This window comes from Leuciscus leuciscus (assembly GCF_965113295.1).
Source record: "Leuciscus leuciscus genome assembly, chromosome: 2".
Taxonomy (NCBI): Eukaryota; Metazoa; Chordata; class Actinopteri; order Cypriniformes; family Leuciscidae; genus Leuciscus; species Leuciscus leuciscus.
The window spans coordinates 56,205,843-56,227,535 of record NC_138726.1 but is presented as its reverse complement, the minus strand read 5'-3'; the positions used below and the strand labels follow the sequence as shown (position 1 = coordinate 56,227,535).

General features: G+C 36.4%; 1 protein-coding gene across 1 annotated transcript in view; it reads right to left on the bottom strand.

Annotated features, from left to right (window-relative positions):
• Positions 1 to 21,693, bottom strand: part of LOC309493192 (obscurin-like) — a 404,602-nt gene that overhangs the window by 193,925 nt on the left and 188,984 nt on the right. Inside the window, exon 14 of the mRNA XM_082162312.1 lies at positions 12,774 to 13,004. Within this exon, the coding sequence (XP_082018438.1) occupies positions 12,774 to 13,004 (231 nt within the window). The remainder of the gene's footprint in view (positions 1 to 12,773; positions 13,005 to 21,693) is intronic.

Genomic DNA, 21,693 nt, shown 5'->3' with positions numbered 1-21,693 from the left:
ACATCCTGTGATAACATCTTTTTTGAGATAATGGGGTTTTTTCCTCCAGATATAATCATACAGTATTTTATCCAATTCTTTAATTGTATTTTTTTGGGATATCCAGCGATAAGGCAACATATACAGAGCGTGATATACCTTCTGCCTTTGATATTAAGACCCTGCCAAATAGAGACAAGTCTCTCATTAACCATGAATTTAGTTTAGATTGTATTTTTTTAACAATTGGATCAAAATTTAACTTATGACGTTCCTCTTTATTTTTACAAATTACAATTCCAAGATATGTCACTTTTTCATTAATTGGTATTCCATCAAAACTGGCCAGATTGCAATTTTTCAGGGGAAACAAAACTGATTTATTAATGTTCATTACCAATCCTGATACATCACTAAATGTTTTGATACTATTTACTGCAGTCCCAATTTGATTTCGGTCACTTAAAAAGATGGCTGTGTCATCTGCAAGTTGGCAAATTTTAAACTTTTTACCAACAGCATTAATTCCTGAAAAGGGAGACATTTTTATGTGTGTAGCCATTGTCTGAGCAACTAAGAGAAACAAAAATGTAGACACCGGGCAGCCTTGTCTAATACCACGTGATATACTAAATCTTTCTGATGTGCCTGTTTTCAGTTTAACAGAACTAGAACACCCGTTATATAAGGTTTGAATTGCCTTATGAAAATAGTTACCAAAACCAAAAAAGGAAATAGATTTTAATATAAAGTTATGCTCGATGGTGTCAAAAGCTTTATAAAAGTCAATGAATAGTATGAAGCTATCATTCGGTAGGAGGTCACTGTAATCTATCATGTCTAAAATTAAACGTATGTTATTGCTTATGTGTCTTTTGGGCATAAAGCCAGATTGCTCTTCATCTATAATTTGGTTCAGGCTATGTTTAAGTCTTTTGGCAAAAATCAAAGCAAATAACTTTGCATCATTGTTAAGTAAACTAATGGGTCTCCAGTTTTCAATGTGTAATTTATTCTTATTTGGTTTGGGAATTAAAGTAATCACGCCCTGTTTCATGGTCGGAGGAAGTTCACCTTTTTCAATGGCTTCTTCAAACACAGATAGCAGGAAAGGAGAAAGTTTGTCATTAAATACTATATAAAATTCTCCTGTTAAGCCATCATTACCGGGTGTTTTATTGTCTTTTAAAAGTTTAACACATTCCACCAGTTCAGGTAAGGAAATTCTTCCATCACAAATCTCTCTAAATTCTTCATTTATTTTCTTAGCATTTGTGGAGATGTTATTTAAAAAAGAATCTATGCCAGAACCTGTGGAAGCGGATGAGTATAAGTCCTGATAAAAGCTAGCAACATGTTTTGAGATTACCTTATGATTATTGGTAATACTTCCATTGACAGACAAATTACTTATTGTATTATATTCAGCATTTCTCCTTTCTAATCCAAAAAAGTACTTTGTATTTTTCTCTCCTTTTTCAATCCATTTACATCTGGATCTAACAAAGGCGCCTTTAGTTTTTTCTATGTATATGTCGTCTAGTTTACTTTGTAATAAAATCTGATTTTCTTTCTCATGTTCATTAAGATTACCGTTAGATTTTATTTGTAAATTTAATATTGCTTTAATGACTTGTGATTCATTTTCTCTTCTTTGCTTTGCTAAATACTTCCCTTTTTTAATAGCCATCTTGCGAATTTCAAATTTTGTTAGTTCCCAATTTTGTCCATAGTTACCAGATTTACAGGCTTGTTTCCAAAATTTTTCAATGATCCTACTAATTTCTAATTTAAAATCTAAGTTGTTAAGTAATGAATTTTTAAGTTTCCAGTAACTGGAAGTATTATTCTGAGAAAAACAACTGTTCAAGTAAATTTTAATAAGTATAAGTTTATGGTCAGTTAATACAGCTGGTTCTATCATCACATCTTTGACCTTATCTTCAAGGTCATTGGAGATGAGCCAAAAATCTATGCGTGACTGCAAAGACAGACTGCTATTGCTCCAAGTATACATTCTCTGCGATTTGTTCCTTTCACGCCAAATATCCATAAGTCCTAGACGCAAACATGTATTTTTAAGTTCACAATTTATGTTTGCATGTTTTGGAGGCCATCTATCCAAGTTATCATCAAATACTGTGTTAAAATCACCTCCCCATAAAACCTTAGCTTCTGAAAATTTCAAATTAAGTTGACAAATTCTTGCCTCCACATTTTTAAAGAGAGTCTGATTTCTAATTTTGTCATTGGTGGCATAAATATTAACCATTATGAAGTGTTTCTGCTCCAATTCACATACTAAAATAATTAATCTTCCTGAAACGTCTTTTTCACTATGTAGAATTTGACCCTTAAAGTTTCCTTTTAAAATAGCCACGCCTGCTGATCGATTATCTCCATTCGAAAACCATATTTCACTCCCCCATTGGTTCTTCCAAAAAGATTCATCTGCTGCACATGCAGGAGTTTCTTGAGTAAAATAAAAGTCTGCATTTTTAGCTCTGCAGTACAAAAAAAAAAGCTTTCCTTCTAATTAAATCTCTTAAACCTCTGGCATTGACAGAACAAACATAAAGAGACATCAAGTAAGAAAAAAAAAAAAGTACTAGTTTAACTTTAGTGTTTTCTATAGGCAACAGGTTTCTTGCATAACTAAATGGAACTTTTGCATAAACCATCCTCTTTTCACATTTGGGTAAAATAAACCTATTACACTTTGGAATTATTTATCAAACTCTAAAGTCCCCGTAAAACTTTCCTTTATCACGATAAAAGGATAAAGCTGAAAAACTTTATAAACAAAATGTAAACATTTTCAGAACTGACTACCTGTTATACAGTACATCTAGGTTGGACGTATTTCTCTGCCATCGATGAACGCTCTCGCCCTGCTGAAATAAGCGGCTTTGCCTTCTTTTCTGGCTTGGTCATCCGCGGGCCACAGTCGACTTCTTGCTTCCTTGTCTGCGGTTGTGAGATCCTCCTTGAAGCGTAAGCCTTGAGTTTGCAGAAAGGGACTCTGCCTGGCGTGTTTCCAAATGAGATCCCTCGCCGTTCTTGAAGTAAATCTGATGATGATCGGCCGTGGATTCCCCCGCTGATCCTCCCCGGCTCTGAGTCGGCTGAGTCGTTTCTCTGCTCCTCTGGGACCACGGCTCTGCAGACCTCCTTCACTCTCTCTTTCACCTTTTCCGAGGAGTTTTCAGCCACCCCATGAAGTCGCAGGCACCACCTGCGGCTGTATCGTTCCTGGTCGTTCATCCGCTGTACCAGTTCTGCAGCTTTTTTCTTCAGTTCCATATTATCTTTTTTCAGACTTTCGTTTTCTTTTTTCAGACCCATAACATCAGAATGAATTGAGTTTAAACTTTCACAGATGCTCTCAATTTCTTTGGAGTTGTTCTTTATCATTATTTCCAGGTGGTCTGCTCGGTTGTTGATTTTTTGAACTGAGCTCAACTTGGTTCGAGACCAACTACCAGTGGAAAGGGCCTTAGGACTTCAATGGTGCGTACAGACAGACACCTTCAATTTCAGAACTGTTTGCAAAGAAAGAATGCCAACTAGACGTGGAATATTGTCAGTGATCAGTTCAGTGTATGATCCTTTAGGATATCTTGCACCACTGACACTTCCAGTCAAACTCATCCTCCAGGAGTTGTGCAGAACAAACTACAACTGGGATGATGAGATTCCTAAAGTTCTTGAACAAAGGTGGGTTAAATGGATTACTGACTTGGATCAGTTAAGCACTTTCAATGTTGACAGATGTTTGAAACCATGTGATTTTGGACAACCGGTTAGCGCCCAACTACACCATTTTTCAGACGCCAGTGGAAGTGGATATGGATCTGTGACCTATTTGAGGCTACAGAATTGTAACAATGCTGTTCACGTTTCCTTTCTGCTTGGCAAAGCCAGGGTGGCACCCTTAAAACCAGTGACTGTTCCTCGTTTGGAGCTGACTGCTGCAGTCCTAGCAATTCGCATTGACCAAATGCTCAGAGAACAACTTCAGCTTCAACTGGAAAATTCTTGTTTTTGGATTGATAGCACATCTGTCCTGAAGTATATAAGAAATGAAAACAAGAGATTCCGTACCTTCGTGGCAAATAGGATTTCTGCCATCAGAGAAGCTTCCGATGTGACACAGTGGAGGTATATTCATACTTCACAAAACCCTGCAGATGATGCGTCCAGGGGAATGACTGTACAACAGCTCACAACCAACAAGAGATGGTTAAATGGACCAAATTTTTTAAGAGAACCAGTTTCAAAATGGTCAAATGACAACATTGATTCAAACATTGTTGATGATGATCCAGAACTAAAGAAAGAGCAGCTCTCAACAAATGTTGTAAATATTGAAGATACCAATAATGCAACCCATAGGCTGATCAATTACTTTTCTGATTGGAAAAGACTCAAGACTGCAGTTGCATGGATGCTGAAAGTAAAGAAAGTTCTACATGAAGTAAGTTGCCGAAGAAAACAATTGATGACAACTTTAAAGGATTCCAATGCATTAGAACAGAGATTACAACAAAGCAAAGCTTCATTTGGAGGAAAGTGTTTGTCTCCAGAAGACCTTTCGGAGGCGGAAAAGGCTATTATCCAGTTCTGTCAATGGGAAAGATTCAGCGAAGAAATTTCATCACTGAAATCTGGAAGATCTGAAATCAGAAAACACAGTGCTATTCACAAATTAAGCCCCATTCTAGAAGATGGATTGCTGAGAATCGGTGGCAGGTTATGCAAAGCTGCTATGCCTGAAGAAAGGAAACATCCAGTTATTTTATCTAAAGATCAGCATATTTCCAAACTGATTCTTAGGCATATTCATGTAAAGAGTGGCCATAGTGGAAGAAACCATATGCTGTCTATATTAAGAGAAAAATACTGGATTACTCAAGCCAATGCAACAGCTAGAAAGATTATTTCAAGCTGTACTTTCTGCAAACGACACAAAGGTAAGCTAGGAGAGCAAAAAATGTCTGACTTACCCGAAGAAAGAATAACTGCGGATCTACCTCCTTTTTCAAATGTAGGAGTAGATTACTTTGGCCCAATTGATGTAAAAAGAGGCCGAACTTGTGTGAAACGCTATGGCGTAATTTTTACATGTATGGCCAGTAGGGCAGTTCATTTGGAGGTGGCATACTCATTGGACACTAATTCTTGCATAAATGCTTTGCGACGATTCATATGCAGAAGAGGACAAGTAAGTCATATGAGGTCCGACAATGGAACAAATTTTACTAGCTCAGAAAAGGAATTGAAAAGAGCACTGGCAGAGTTAAATCAAAATAAAATCACAAAGGTTTTAGCGCACAAAGGAATTAAATGGAGTTTTAATCCACCTACAGCGTCACATCATGGTGGTGTATGGGAGCGCATCATCAGAATGGTAAGAATGGTGTTGTCCTCCGTTTTGAATCAACAAACGCTGGATGATGAGGGATTGCACACTGTTCTGTGTGAAGCCGAGGCAATTCTTAATGATCGACCCATCACCAAAGTCTCCGAAGATCCAAATGATCTTGAAGCACTTACCCCCAATCATCTGCTTACAATGAAGAGAAAGCCAATCTATCCTCCTGGTCTTTTTGAGAAATCAGATCAGTATGTAAGAAGAAGGTGGAAGCAAGTACAATACATTTCAGATCTTTTTTGGAAAAGATGGATAAAAGAGTACTTGCCTTTGTTACAGGAAAGACAAAAATGGACCAAAGAGAGACGTAATCTTATGCCTGGTGATATTGTACTCATTGCAGATTCTACAGCCCCACGCAATTCTTGGACTCTTGGAAGAGTACTAGAGACTTTCCCAGATAAAAAGGGTTTGGTTAGATCAGTACGAGTTCAAACCAAAACAAACACAATAGTAAGACCAGTAACAAAACTTTGCCTTTTATTAGAAATGTAAAAAAAAAAAAGAAGGTTCAAATGCATGGTGTACTCATGTGTATATATAATATAAAAAAAAATTGTAAGAGTAGTTATTATTTAGAATGTATTGATGTATATAAACTGTTTGATGGCTCCTTATGTAATGTATGATTTGAATTGTTTATGCCCCCTAGGTCATTAACAATTAGGGGCCGGTATGTTGGAGCCATTATGTTAATTTGTATTTTTTGTTTGTGACACTAGAGGGCGTATTAGTATGTGAGTATATTTAAAGTGATGATGAGTTACAGGTGGTGGATTGAAGGTCAAACAAACTTTTTTGACCGTGCCGTGACTGTGCTCATACCAAACAGTTGTTAGCAATAAGTCAAAGTATTGAGTATAATTTGTGTTTGTTTTATTTGTTATTTGCGATGCCAAAAGAGAGACAATAAATGGATTTGGCATATCCGAATACTCAAAAGGTATGGACAATGAATATTTAAAGCACGCGTCAGAAACAGACTAAGCCATCTGCGTCCCTACAATGTTGTTCTGGACTTCCATTAAGCTTGGCTCAGAAGCCGCGGCTGATTCAACATTCTTTGTTTTTTTTGGTGCAGGGGTCTTACTTGGTGTACTAGGAGAAGATTCACATCTTCCTCCAACTTTACACGCGTATGAATGAGTGTCCTCAATTTTTCGCTTTTCTTTAGCGTGGTCCACTTCCATCCCTTCCAGCGCGGACATCTGCTTTCTGATCGACATTTTGCTAGCAGACCTTTTGCAAGCTAACTTTTCAGAATTGTTCAACGACAGCAATAAAGTCTTTCTCGGTTCTTGTAACGAATCCATAAATTATTCACTTTATAATTGGGGGAAAAAATATGCACTACATACAAAAATTTTGCAAGAAAACATGTTCCCGTACCTCCACTCAAGAAAAACACCTTATCAAAAAAAAATGGGAATAGTAAATGAAATGATATTGGATATATAAGAATGAATGAAATGTAAAATGTTTTGTTAACAGTCGCGGTGTGCGTAACTAGGCAACCACGTTCTCGTTTACGTTGCATGACGTCATCGAAGTATGTCCCAGAACGTGCATACTCTTTTGCTACACACTCAAAAGTATGTACTTTTTCATCACAAAAAAAGTACATACTTTTAGGTCGTAGTATAAGTAGGCGAATTGGGACTCAGCCATTGTCTCTGGTTATAGCCACGGAGCTTCAGAGCTAAGGCAGAGCTACAGATTAGGTGTCCCTAAAGAACCCGCGTATCTAACAGTAGTTCCGCATTACATTAATTAATTTGCACGCGAGTTTTATTTATTTTTATACCGTGTATTCTCCGTGTGTATTCATGCACCGAACCGTGACGCCCGTACCGTCTCGGTTCAATACGAATACATGTACCGTTCCACCCCTAGTGTTAATGAATTTAAACACAGTAAATGTGTCAGAAAGGTCATCACAAAGATGTGTAAACATGTAACATTAACATATGTGCTGTCCTTGACCACAAACAGTGTGTTAAAAAACATACCAAAAGCCCTATTGTAAAAAAAAAAATATATATATATATAAATCTAATTCATAAACTTTCAGCATATAACAATAAAATAGTTGAATTTTAAGCATAAAAAAATATCCAACATAAGGCAAAATATTTAAAAATATGTTTTAAATATTTAAAATATTTAAATGATTTAAACTTGAGTTTCTCAGGGGCAGGAGCTCAGGTGTAAAAAAGGGGGCATCTAGAACGATTTTAAATGTACAATAATCAGATTAAGTGCAACAAAAAGATAGACGGGAGATAAAAATAAACAGTAAATAAACCTTTAATCACCGCAGCTTATTTGATTTTTAATGGGAATGAAAGTGAGGCTGTGGATAGACATCTTAAGTGGGTTTTACTGTTATTTAATGTGTTTTTGGATTGTTCTGCTCATGAAACACTGAAAAAATATCTAATAAAATAAAATATGCTAAACACGAAGATTGAACGAGCGTGTGTGTGTGTGTGTGTGTGTGTGTGATGCAATTGAACAGTGGTTCTCAAACTTTCTACACCAAGTACCACCATAATGACCAATATGAAAATACAGTAGAGTAGTAGGCCTAACTATTACAGCTCAAAAATGAGGCAGTTTTATTTCTAATAAAAATATGTATTATTGCCAGCTACTTTAAACATTGTAAAAACACAGATTGAATATTAACACTGCACTGTGCTGCTTACATACAGGTAAATAAAAAACTTAAATAATGATTAAAATAAAATGTATTGCAGATTATGATTATGATTATGAAAATGTATTAATAAAAACTGTGCTGTACTTAAAATATTAAGTTAAAAAAATTACTGTAATTAATAAAAATAATAATAATAATAATAATTAACACAGGCTCTGTATTCATATTTAACCTTTTTACACGTACATTTCAAATATTCTGGCTGACCCCCGTGAGGTTTTCAAGGCGACGTTATAGAACTTATCACTTTATTGTTTCCATGGTGACGCGTGACACACTGCAGCCACAATAGCGCTGAATGACTGATGATCTGCTTTTATTTGTATTTTTTTATTTCAAATATTCACGTGTTTTGCTGTTTAAACACCTTTATAACGATCGCATTAGTTGAGCTAGCCTGTATGCGCAATGGGCGGCGCCATGTTAGTTTGTGCCTCAGACTCAGTTCAGGGAATCGAATCTGTTGGATTTACAACACGTGAAATCATCCACTTCTCCCGAAATACATGAAAGTAAGTGGCCGGTAAACTGGGAGAAGAAGAATAGAGTAAACTTAAAAGTTACTTACACAATGTGTTAGTATCTGATATTAATAAAACGTGTCGTCTAATTATAATGGAAAGGATTATTATTGCCGCTTTCATAGACATCAGTGTGTATTTTATAAACTCTACATCAGTGGACACAAACTTTTATATCATCTGAAACTGCAATTTATAATCCGAAGTGACTTAAAGGGATAGTTCATTTTGAAATTAAATTTTGGTATGTTTTAGCTTACCTCAAGGGCATCCAAGATGTGTGTCTTTGTTTCCGCAGTAGTTTCAATTTTTATATTTTTAAGTCAAACCGTTCTTGTCTGTCAGTCATATAATGCAGGTCTATGGTCACTGTCTCAAAGAGCATGCACAGAGAAGTCCAAATTAAACAATTCCCCATCGTAAGTACACATTGATGGCCTAAAACGAACAGTATTTATATCGTTTTTACCTTTTATACGCAGCCATGTCCGAGTGATCTGATCTGACGTGTACGCAGACTGGTGCATAGATGTATACACTAGATGTCGCCTTAAAGACATTCGTTCCAATGAACTGCAGTAGACAAGGCGACATCTAGCTCGCCCTCAGATCACTCGGACGCGGCTGTGTTCAAGAGGTAAAAACGATATAAATACTGTTCGTTTTCTCACACAAACCGCTCGTTTCGTGTTACGATGGGGAATTGTTTAATTTGGACGATGGGGAATTGTTTAATTTGGACTCTGTGCTTGCTCTTTGAGACCGTGACCATAGACCTGCATTATATGACTGACAGACAAGAACGGTTTGACTTAAAAATATCAAAATTGAAATTACTGCGGAAAAAAAGACACCTACATCTTGGATGCCCTTGAGGTAAGCTAAAACATACCAAAATTTTATTTCAAAGTGAACTATCCCTTTAAATGTTCAAATCTACTTTAAAGCAACACTAAGTAAACATTTTTACCTTAAAATGTTTCCAAAATCGTATCAGTGGTTCATCAAGTTGTAACGGTGAAAGGCACTTCTGGATTCGCTTTGCTGCCCTATATCTGCTATAACCACACTATGCAAGTTTGACAAACCGGGTCGTGTTTCTGTATTTCGAATGAGACTTAAGAAAACTACAAATTTGACTTGCTTTACGTCAAGCTTTACAATAGTCATTATTTCGTTTTTCTTTGTTTCTGATGTCATAATACATCATGCTTTCATGAAATCATGCAACATACTCAACCTTGTTTGTGGACATCGTTCATTCCAAAGCCGATGCTAGATGAACAGCGAGAGTGCGTGCGACAGTAGGCTGCGGGAGGCGAAATTATTGAACATTATTGGGTAATGGACAATTCTGCTTCCAACCTGTAGGGCGACTGTGCATTCTCAAGCTCTCTGAGTCTCTGATGGAGAGTTTATTAAAGATACAGCATCATTCAACACTAACTCACATCAACACAAATACAATCAGGTCGTATTCACAAGACATCTTAAGGCTAAAAGTAGCTAACTTGCAGATTTAGGAGAAAATCTTACAAATAATGGGCATGTCAGTCCTAATTTTAGGACTCCTACATTTTTTGCTCTACAAGTATTTCCCAAAGGTTTTTAGTGCTAAAATCAGCTCCTAAATCTGTGGAAATAGGCTTAAGTCAAGAGGACTCCTTAGTCCGATAGACCGATAAGTATATTACCAGTACTATCAAAGGTAATGGAGAAAAGTATCATAAAAGCAGCTTACAACGCATCTAAATAACTGTAACCCTGCTTTAAATCACATCCAATTTGGCTTCAGGAAGAACTATTGCACAGAAACAGCCGTTTTGCACTTCACAGAAAAAGTAAGAACACAACTTGATAAGGGAGGAGTTGTTGCCGCTGTATTCTTGGACTTGCGTAAAGCCTTTGATACAGTGAATCATGATGTCCTTATTTCCAAGCTTTCTAATTTTAATTTTTCAGCACAAACACTAGCATGGCTCTCATCTTACTTGTCAAATAGGATGCAGTGTGTTAGAATTAAAGATGCACACTCCAGCTAAATAAAAAACACAATGGGCGTGCCTCAATGATCTGTATTAGGTCCTTTACTTTTTAGTCTTTATATTAATGATCTTCCACAGCACTGTCACAGTGTTGATATACAATTATATGCCGACTTAGTACACACATGCAAAAATGCTCAGCTAGCAGCTGCGAAATAGACTCATGCAATGCAAGGTATTGTAGAGTGGCTTGAAGAATCTTGTCTTACCTTGAATATCAGCAAGACAAAAGGTATGTTCTTTTATAAAAACTAAGGGCCAGATTCAAACTGCAGACATTTGATATAGTTACTGATTTTAAATATCTTGGTATAATTTTAGATTCGAATCTTAACTTCAAGAAACATATCAAGAAAATGACAAAAACTCTAAAATATAATTTGGCAAACTTTAGACAGGTTAGATCGTCCCTCCCTATGGCTGTAGTCACAATATCTATGCATGCTTTAATTTTTTCACATATTTCATACTGTATCACCTGTTGGGGACAGGCCAGTGAATCTGCCATTAGACCTCTAGAATCATAATATAAGCAAGCTATAAAAATCCTTGTTAAAAAGCCATTTCGGTTCCACCATTGCAAGATCCTAGACCTAGAGAAACCCAATTTATTGAGTTTTGAAAATTTTAGACTCTTTTCAAACTTGACTCTAGTGTATAAGAGTCTACATGGCCAGGCCCCTGCATGTTTATTGGTTTTTGTTTGCAATCGCCCTGTAATTTCTGTAAAATCTACCAGAATAGTGTCTATTTTTGACTGCAACATAACTTTTTGCCGTTCAACCTTTAAACAATCTGCCTTTTCTTTTAAAGCCACTGGAATGCAATAACTGATGACATAAAGAGCTGCAGTTCCATTAAGAGTTTTAAATCACAACTGAAATCTTTTCTGAAGAATCTGTACCCACTGACACTGATGTGGTGCTGACAAAACGTGTTTTGTGTATGTGTGGTTTTGTGTATGTGTGTTTAGGGGGTGGGGGGTGGGGTGTTATTTGTATGTATTTTTTTTTTTAATGGACTGCAGATGAAAATTAGCCTGTGGCTAACTCTGGTACAATGCATCAAATGGTAACATTTATGTTGGAAATTGTACATGGTCCCTAATAAAAATAAAATAAATATATATAAAAAAAGTCACTAAAATCAAATCACAAACAATCCTAAAATGGATGTTGCTGGCAATCTGCCTCACAGACACTGAACACCATTTGAGCCTTGGGTGCTGAGCCTTTTCTTCACAAATGCAATAAATATTCTGATTTATAGATTTTAATCTGCATCGACATTATATAAAGATTCATTTATGTACAGGCAAAATACATTGAATGCCGGAGAATAAAACATTACGGTCAAGTTGAAAATAATCAGTGTGTTTACATGCACCCTCATAATGCGACTATATTGGGATTTTGGCAATAGGCTATTGCGATTAAACCGTACCTCATGTAAACACAATACTTCAATCAAACTAATGCGATTAAGATCATAATCATAGTAAACTATGTGGCATATGCCGATTTTAATCGCAATAAACAGGCATGTAAACACCTTAAAGGAGTAGTTCACTTTAAAGGGGTGATAGAATGCAAAACCAAGTTTACCTTGGCATAGTTGAATAACAGCAGCTCGGTGGGTGAAATGGCCATACACAGAATCTCAAAATCCTATGTCACCTCCTTAATATGAAAGTCACAAAACTTTAAACTGTAGCTGTAAAACGGTTGGATCTCAAATCAGCTCAGATGTGATGTCACGCCCCTAAATTTGCATACACACAGCCCACTTTCTGGGCCCAGCAAGATCAATGGTGGTCATGCAGTCAGACACAGTTTAGCCGGCGCGCTAAGTTTACTGCTTCTGGAATGATCAAAAATACTGACGGTGGCTGGCAAAAAAACCCAAAAAAAAACACGTGATACAAAGACACACTTTATGTCGTTGTGCATCTGACAGAATAATGACTAAAGGTGAATTACTTCAGTCCTCTTGGCTGATTCAGAAGAATATAAGAAAAGTGTTGAACCACAAATACTGAACAGATTAAAACAGAAGTGAATATGAACACTCACCTGATACAGTCAGTGTAACACCAGCATTGCTCTCTGATCTCGTTGCTTCACATCTGTATTTATCACCATCAGACACAGATGTGATGTTGTAGACTCTCTCAGTGATGTCTGGAATGATTGAACCTTCTCTAAACCAGCTGTATCTCCACTGAATGTGTTCTCCTCTCTGTATGTCACATGTGAGAGTGACTCTCTCTCCTCTGAACACAGGCTGATCTGGCTTCACCGTCACTACAGGTTTCACTGAGAAACAGAAGTAAATATTGAAAATGTGTGTTATGAGCTCAAAATGTCCTTATGTGAAAAACATCATGATATTAAAGACCTAGTTTGTGTTTTTGACAAAAAACAAAAAAAAATATTGGTAAAAACCTGTAGTCTACTGTACTAACATCTGCACATGAAAAACATGAAGAAAACCTTTGAATCATTGCATGTGTCCTGTTTCACACTAAGATACCCAGATGTGTAAAGTCCAGGTTCAGAAAGTAAAAGTCCTCCTCAGTATTTTTTTCCAATCATCTGGATTTGCTAATTAGCACAGTTTTTCTAGAACTAAATAGTGAAATCTGCTGGCTGAGTTCATGGGTGGAATAAACATATGGCAGGACTTTACACCTCTGAAAGTGCCCCATTATGCTATTTTTAAGGTTCCTAATTTTGTTTTGGAGTCTCCCTACAACAGGTTTACATGCATGTAAGGTCACAAATTATTTTAAACTTTATCGACAAAATGAACTAGCTTCCGGCAGACGGCCGTACGCATCGATTTACACCAGAAGAGTAACAACTGAACTTGAACTCAAAGCTTACGCTACTCCTACATCTACGTCATACATCGTCAAGTGTTACTCTTCTGGTGTAAGTCGACTTGTGTACGGCCGTATGCCAGAAACTAATTATTTTAGTCGACAAAGTTTTAAATATGGACATTTTTCTTACACGAACGCATCGCTTCACTTCAGAAGGCCTTTATTAACCCGTCAGAGTCTGTGGAGCTCTTTAATGATGGATATGATGCACTTTTATGGACTTCAAAAAGTGGACTTGTGTGTTCATTCACTGCCATTATAAAGCTTAAGAGCCAGGACATTTTTTTATATAATTCTGATTGTATTCGTCTGAAGGAAGAATGTCATACCTAGGATGGCTTAAGTAAATAGAAGAGTAAGATGGAGTAAATCATGGGTTAATTTAGATTTTTGGGTGAACTATCCCTTTAACACTCCAGTTACTCTGCATGAACCAAGCAGTTGACTTGAATCAGGGGCAAATTGTACGTTTCTTAAAGGGATACTCCACTTTTTTCGGAAATATGCTCATTTTACAACTCCCCCAGAGTTAAACAGTTGAGTTTTACCGTTTTAGAATCCATTCAGCCGAACTCCGGGTCTGACGGTACCACTTTTAGCATAGCTTAGCATAGATCATTGATTCTGATGAGTCCAGTAGCATTTCTTTCAAAATGACCAAAGAGTTTCAATATTTTTCCTATTTAAAACTTGACTCTTCTGTAGTTAAACCGTGTACTAAGACCGACGGAAAATGTAAAGTTGCGATTTTCTAGGCTAATATGGCTAGGAACTATACTCTCATTCCTGCATAATAATCAAGAAACTTTGCTGCCGTACCATGAGTCCAGCAGGCGTAATGATATGACGCAGCGCCTGAAAATAGTCCCCAGCTCAGTAACTTCCAACGTGACCGGGACTAAGTTTGTCTAACCTATTAGACCTATTTTCAGGCTCTGCGTCATATCATTACGCCTGCTGCACTCATGGTACGGCAGCAAAGTTTCTTGATTATTACGCAGGAATGAGAGTATAGTTCCTAGCCATATAGGCTTAGAAAATCGCAACTTTTCATTTTCCGTCGATCTTAGTACACGATGTAACTACAGAAGAGTCAAGTTTTAAATAGGAAAAATATTGATACTCTTTGGTCATTTTGAAAGAAATGCTACTGGACTCATCAGAATCAATGATCTATGCTAAGCTATGCTAAGCTATGCTAAAAGTGGTACCGTCAGACCCGGAGTTCGGCTGAATGGATTCTAAAACGGTAAAACTCAACTGTTTAACTCTGGGGGAGTTGTAAAATGAGCATATTTCCGAAAAAAGTGGAGTATCCCTTTAATGTTTTCTCATGAATCTGAAAGAACTATTTTGTGGAAAAAAATAGAAAAGAATCAAAAGTTCTGCTCGTCGAAGCAGTTCTGCTGCGTTCAATGTTTCGTAACGAATTTCTTCTCCTAATATTGTATCATAAAATCATATAATCATACATTCTTTGTTGAAATATGCAGAAATATATATATATATGTGTGTGTGTGTGTGTGTGTGTGTGTGTGTGTGTATATATATATATATATATATATATATATATATATATAATCAACACTCAAATAACACATTTTATTCAAACATATAAACTGCATATAAGGCAGTTTTTTTGCATTAACTTCTAAATCTAATTACTCCAATTCATTGTTGAAATAATAATTTACAGTGGCTGTCATTTTCATGACAGATATTTTAAGCATAGCCTACATTAAATAATGAAGACATCACTAACAGGTTAAGTAAAATAAAATGAATGTATAATATAGTGCATATATTTAGTGAAAGAGATCATTTCTCTGCTGACTAACAAGCTGTGGACACTGATGGACTTGCCTGAGGTAAATGTCTACGTGGCATATTGTCTACAAGCTGATTTACTTACGTCTTTCCTCCACTGAAACACTGATTGAGCGATTACATGAGATATATGTAAATAAAAAAATAAAAAAATTAAAATTGTAAATAAAACAAAACATGTTTTTATGCATGTTTGGCCTGGGTTTGTGTTGCATTTACACTGTTCTGACCACTAGGGGTCACTGTGGAGACAGGATTTGGATTTGCTTCAACTGTTTCAGTGTAATAAAATATTTCAAAATATCAAAGTACTGCGGGAAATTAAGCAGTAATATTCTAGAGCTATATAAGCAATGTGAAATTAATAACTTTAATAATAAAACAATATAATAGGACGGGATCAGTGAATCAGACCACTGCATGTCTATCATCTGTTCAGATTTTCTCTTGCAATTTTTGCCATAACAAATGTGCTTTAGAAACTCAAAGTTAAAGCAGCCAGAATTTTTTTTTTTTAAGTCAAGAGACCAACTAAAGCAAACACTGATCACTATAATGGTAATATCTTTATTATTTTCAATAAAACAACTACACTTGTGTAAATTCAACAATAACTTTTGTTTGAAAGAAATAGTCAAACTGGATTGTAATAAGTGAAGACGCTGAGATCTTGAGAGATCTGTTAGTGTTTAAAGTTCTGTTGGGATTTTAAGTGTTTCTGTTGTGTGAGTTTTGTGGGTCACCGTTGTGCTGGAGAGTAGAGCCTGTGCTTCAGTCAGGAGAAGACCAACAAACTGTTGTATTACAAATTTATTAAATGTTTAATTTAGGTTGCAACAGTAAAAGTTGAGTACATTGAAGTTAGCATTTTAAGATTCAGTTATGATGATTATATCAAGAGATCCCTGCCAGTCATGTTCTCTAATTGCTGAGACGACTCTCACCCTCACCCTTTGTCTTTATGCATTTCCTGACCATTAAGCTCAATGTACAGCTGTGCTTTTGTCTCTATGATAATGTTAATGTATGGGCAATCTAGTCAGGCTGATTGGATTAGCATATATGCGTTTGAATAGTTATGCTGATTGGATTGAGACTGGTAACACGCTGGAGTCTAGGGCGGTTCCTTAACCTGTATACTTAATTTACATGCTTTGTTCAGCCTCAATGTAAATCCCTCCCCCTAAATGTATATAAAAGTGCAAGGCAACTTTCTTTAGATTAGACTTGATGATGATGAACTACAGACTTGATGAACTACAGACATGGAAGAATAAATCTCTTCTGATTATAAAATCCATCTCAAGTCTCCTGGTTTCTGCTTCAATAAAAGTTTCCAATGATGATATGTGGCATTGCTTTAAACGCAGTAACTGTGTTGTTGCCAATGCAGTGATAAATACATTAGCTCATGCATGTGTGCTATGCTATGTAAGGGATAATGTATTGCGAGGCGGTTGTTATAGCGAATAACAACCCCGACAGGCTGAACGGGACCCCGACGCGAAGCGGATTTAATTATAACTTGAATCAGCCTGAAGGGGTTGTTATTCGCTATAACAACCGCCTTGCGATACATTATCCCGCTTATTACATGGCTACCTACAAAATAAATAAATAAATAATTTGACAAAATATTGATTTAAAAAGGAGTTTATTGATTTTAAAACAATTATATTGCTTCCGCTAAAGAAAATAGTCCATTCCGCGTCCATAGCAACGCGCTGTTTTTCATGGCAACGGTGTGTTATACTTCACAGCGGTCTGGTATCAAGATATAACAGACCGGCATTCTACATTCAACCAAGCCATGTAATAATGCTAGCTAATGGTTAAAGGAGAACTCCGGTCAATTTTAACATTGAGCTCATTTTTTTTTGTAAATTTGGAGTGCTGTCAATACAGAGAACAACAACAAAAATCGGTGTTATCCTCTTTTTAAAATTTGCACTCTGTTGACTTCAATGGGGCATATTTTAAACCTGCTTTTACCCTCTTAACATCCTTGATGTGTCATTACAAGTGCCCAGCCAATGTGAGTGATTCCTTTAGAGTTAACACGGGTGAATCTGACTGCAGTAGATGTGAAAGATATGAAGAAAAATGAAGTTAATTCGGCCAGCGCACATACCTGTATTTACATCCTGTTTTCGGTTGAAGTCCAAAGTAGTCGATTGTCGAGTTCACGCGCGTGATCATAGGTAACTAAACATATGCGCGTGAACTCGACAATCGACTACTTTGGACTTCAACCGAAAACAGGATGTAAATACAGGTATGAGCGCTGGCCGAATTAACTTCATTTTTCTTCATATCTTTCACATCTACTGCAGTCAGATTCACCCGTGTTAACTCTAAAGGAATCACTCACATTGGCTGGGCACATTGAAGTCAACAGAGTGCAAATTTTAAAAAGAGGATAACACGGTGTAGGCAACACCGATTTTTGTCGTTGTTCTCTGTATTGACAGCACTCCAAATTTACAAAAAAATGAGCTCAATGTTAAAATTGACCGGAGTTCTCCTTTAAAGGAGCCGTATGTAAGATTGTGGCCAAATCTGGTACTGCAATCACTTTCAAATTACTGTAGAGCGGTGTATCCCCTCCCCCTCCCCCCTGACTCGAGGTTGCCAGATAGGCTGCAGGATCCAGCAGGAACGTAGGCTGCTATAGCTGTGGTAACTAGAGCAGAGCTGGCAACCCCGATGCCGAAACACTACTGACTTCGTGATTGGTAGATAGGTGGAGGGTGGAGCATCAGGCCAAAACACAAGATGACAACATCAACATCAGTTGAGGGCTGCAACTCCACTTTTTAAATGACAATATCCTGGCCGGACTACTGTTGTCAGTGATATAAGTATTTGAAATGAACATGATTTCTTAATGTCTAGTGACATATCAGGGCCATTTTATGATTAATTGAAATACATTTCTTACATACAGCTCCTTTAACTGCAAGAACATTACATATGACAGAGAATGTTTGATCACAATAATCCAAGATATATCTGTAAAACAATAGTGTTTTTCTATCAAATGTTTTCTAAAAATTGAAATTTTCCTGAAATGTTTTTGTATTTTATTCAGATTAGGATCTTTTAGAGCTGGTGGCGCGTCTTGGACGGTGTGGGCGTCGAGGAGAGTTGAAGTCAGGTCAACTTTATGGAAATGAGCTATGATGCGGTTCGGCGGCAACCAATCGGAATGTAGAAGTCCTTCGGGTGAGAGGACACCAGAGAACGCAGTCGTGCAAACTTTGGTTCCGACAACATTAGTTCCCAAGCAAAATGGAGGAGAGGTTGATCATGTGAATTTGATAAGAAGGCGTGCAACACTATTTATAGGCCACATTTTCGCGCTGGAACGCTTGTTTTTCAGTGGGAATACAAAGTTTATTAGCACTTAACCATGAACACAAAAGCCACACCACACAAATGGCTTTTAATTTGTTCATTTTGTTAGCAAACACATCACTATAATTGTTAAGTTATTTCCATCGATCAATTTCTTACTTTCACATTTAAAAGATTTAATGAGGTTAACTTATACTTGGTCAGTCTGCACAAATAACGATCAGCATGCTTGTTTGCTTTGCGGACCCTTTAAATGAAGTTAAAAAAAGACCAAGCATTTGATCTACGTCAGAGCGTCCACGAATCTTTCTAAGGCGTCGTTGGCAGGGAAGTGAGAGCGAATTTTGCCACTCTCGCCGGCGGCGGTGTGAGCGCACAGTAATGAGGCGATGATAATAGTTTCTGTGCACAAAAAAACCCCCAAAAATAACGACTTTATGGTAGTAGTGTAATCAGTGTAGCGCTTCCAGGTTCTACGTCAGAACGCCGGCTCACTATTGGCCAGCTCCTGCGTCAGCATCACACGCATGTGTCCTGGTGATCACGTGACCAGCGTCGGCCAATAGTAAGCCGGCGTTCTGACGTAGAACTGATACAAAATGTGTTTTATTTACGGAAAATTACTGTATGTTTATGAGACGGCTATTTTCTGTTATTTCAGGTTTAGTTTTGTTCGTTTTTTACAGTGTATGGTTCATGAGCAACACCTGGCTCTTTACAAAAATCATGTGGTCTGATCTCTCACCCTTTACCAACAAATTATCGATAAAAAAATAAACATCACTAGAGATCAGTTTTCTGCAGAAAATGCAGCCAATTACAATATATATATATATATATATATATATATATATATATATATATATATATATATATATATTTTTTTTTTTTTATGTACCGAAGTTGATAAAGTTTAGAATAATAAAACATGTAAAGTTGTTCCGGCCGAAGTGTGTGTTCAGTGCTGTTGGCGAGTGTTCTGACAGAAATCAACTGCAAACCTTGTGTTTCTATGATAACCTATAGAGCTCCTGCACTCAGATTCAGGCAGCTGAATAATGGTGAAAAAAAATAAAAAATTAAACTGCACCGAAAATGTCAAAGTATATAAAAAAAATGACTGGACTTAAACTGTTTTTTTTATTTTATTTTTTTTACTGAAAATCATTTTAGTAAAACTGCTGCTCTGCTGTGCCAAGAGACATTTCGAAACATTTCACCCGTGGATACTTTCGCTTTTGCTGCGGAGACATTTAATCTCCTATAAATGTTGTATTTATGACTGTATGTTAATTCGAGTATAGCTTTCAGTCGGCGGAACTGTTCAAAGTCATTAATAAAGAAATATCAGAAGCACAATAAGCCGCGCAAGAGAACTGAACCCGCTACTGACAGGAGGATTTCTGTGCGCTTCGAGTGAAACATGGACGAGCAAAGTAGAATAAAAATGTCTCTTTAGTCAAAAAGGTTCCTGACCCCTGACCTAAAGTGTTTGAGTGTCAAATCAGACTTTGTTCACGGGCAGATAATGAAGATCATAGTCTGGCTTTATGCAAATGAGTTACTTTGTAGCGTAGATAAGTTACGGAAGAGAGACTGGAAACACTGACGACTCGTTTCTGCAGTTCAGAATCTATTCCTTTAGGAGACAATAACTTTATTTATCTGCACTTTGATCTTTACAATTTTGCAGACCTTTTACATTCAAAAACAGCAACATCACTGCCTGACAGGGAATATAGAAAAAGCATAATGGGCCTTTTAAGAAATAAGCAGAAAACAGATCCTGAGCTTTATTCAGTAAGCAGTTCTGCATCTGAGAGAATAATGACTGAAGTGAATTGCTTCAGTTGTCTTAAGAACAGATGTGGCTGATACAGAAGAATATAAGAAAAGCTCTGAACCACAAATATGGATTTTAAATGAGCAACACAGTTGAATATGAACACTCACCTGATTCAGTCACTGTAACACCATCACTGATGTCTGATCTCGTTGCTTCACAGCTGTATTCACCACCATCAGACACAGATATGATGTTGATGTTGAGGACTCTCTTAGTGTGTGAGATGACTGAACCATCTTTAATCCAGCTGTATCTCCACTGAATGTCTTCTCTCTGTATCTCACATGTGAGAGTGACTGTTAAAAAAAAGTGAGTGTTAAAAAAAGTATTGCAGAATCAAGATCACTGTCATGAACTAAAAAAAAAAAAAAATGAGTTTGCTTGTGTTGATGATTACATTATAAATAAATAAATGTATTGTTAAAACTAAATAAAATATTTATATTTAGTCCACACGTATGCTATGATCTTCGAACAAGTTGTCTTATGATACCATGAAATTAATATTCCTATTAATGTTATTTACACACTCTTAGAAAGGATGTGTTAAAAATGACTCAACCCGTGTTAAATTCTTACACTTTAATGCGTGAGCTTTGTTCATTAACTCCTTTATAGTGTTAATGAATTTATACACAGTAAATGTGTCAGAAAGGTCATCACAAAGATGTGTGAACATGTAACATTAACATATGTGCTGTCCTTGGCCACAAACAGTGTGTTAAAAAACATACCAAAAGCCCTATTGTCAAAAAATATATATAAAAAAATCGAATTCATAAACTTTCAATATATAACTAAAATAATTGAATTTTAAGCATAAAAAAACAAAAAAAATCCAACAAATATTTTTTCAATATTTAAAATATTTAAATGATTTAAACTTGAGTTTCTCAGGGCAGAAACTATTTTAAATGTACAATAATCAGATTAATTGCAACAAAAAGATAGACGTCAGATAAAAATAAACAGTAAATAAACCTTTAATCACAGCAGTTTATTTGCTTTTTAATGGGAATGAAAGTGAGGCTGTGGATAGACATCTTCAGTGGGTTTTACTGTTATTTAATGTGTTTTT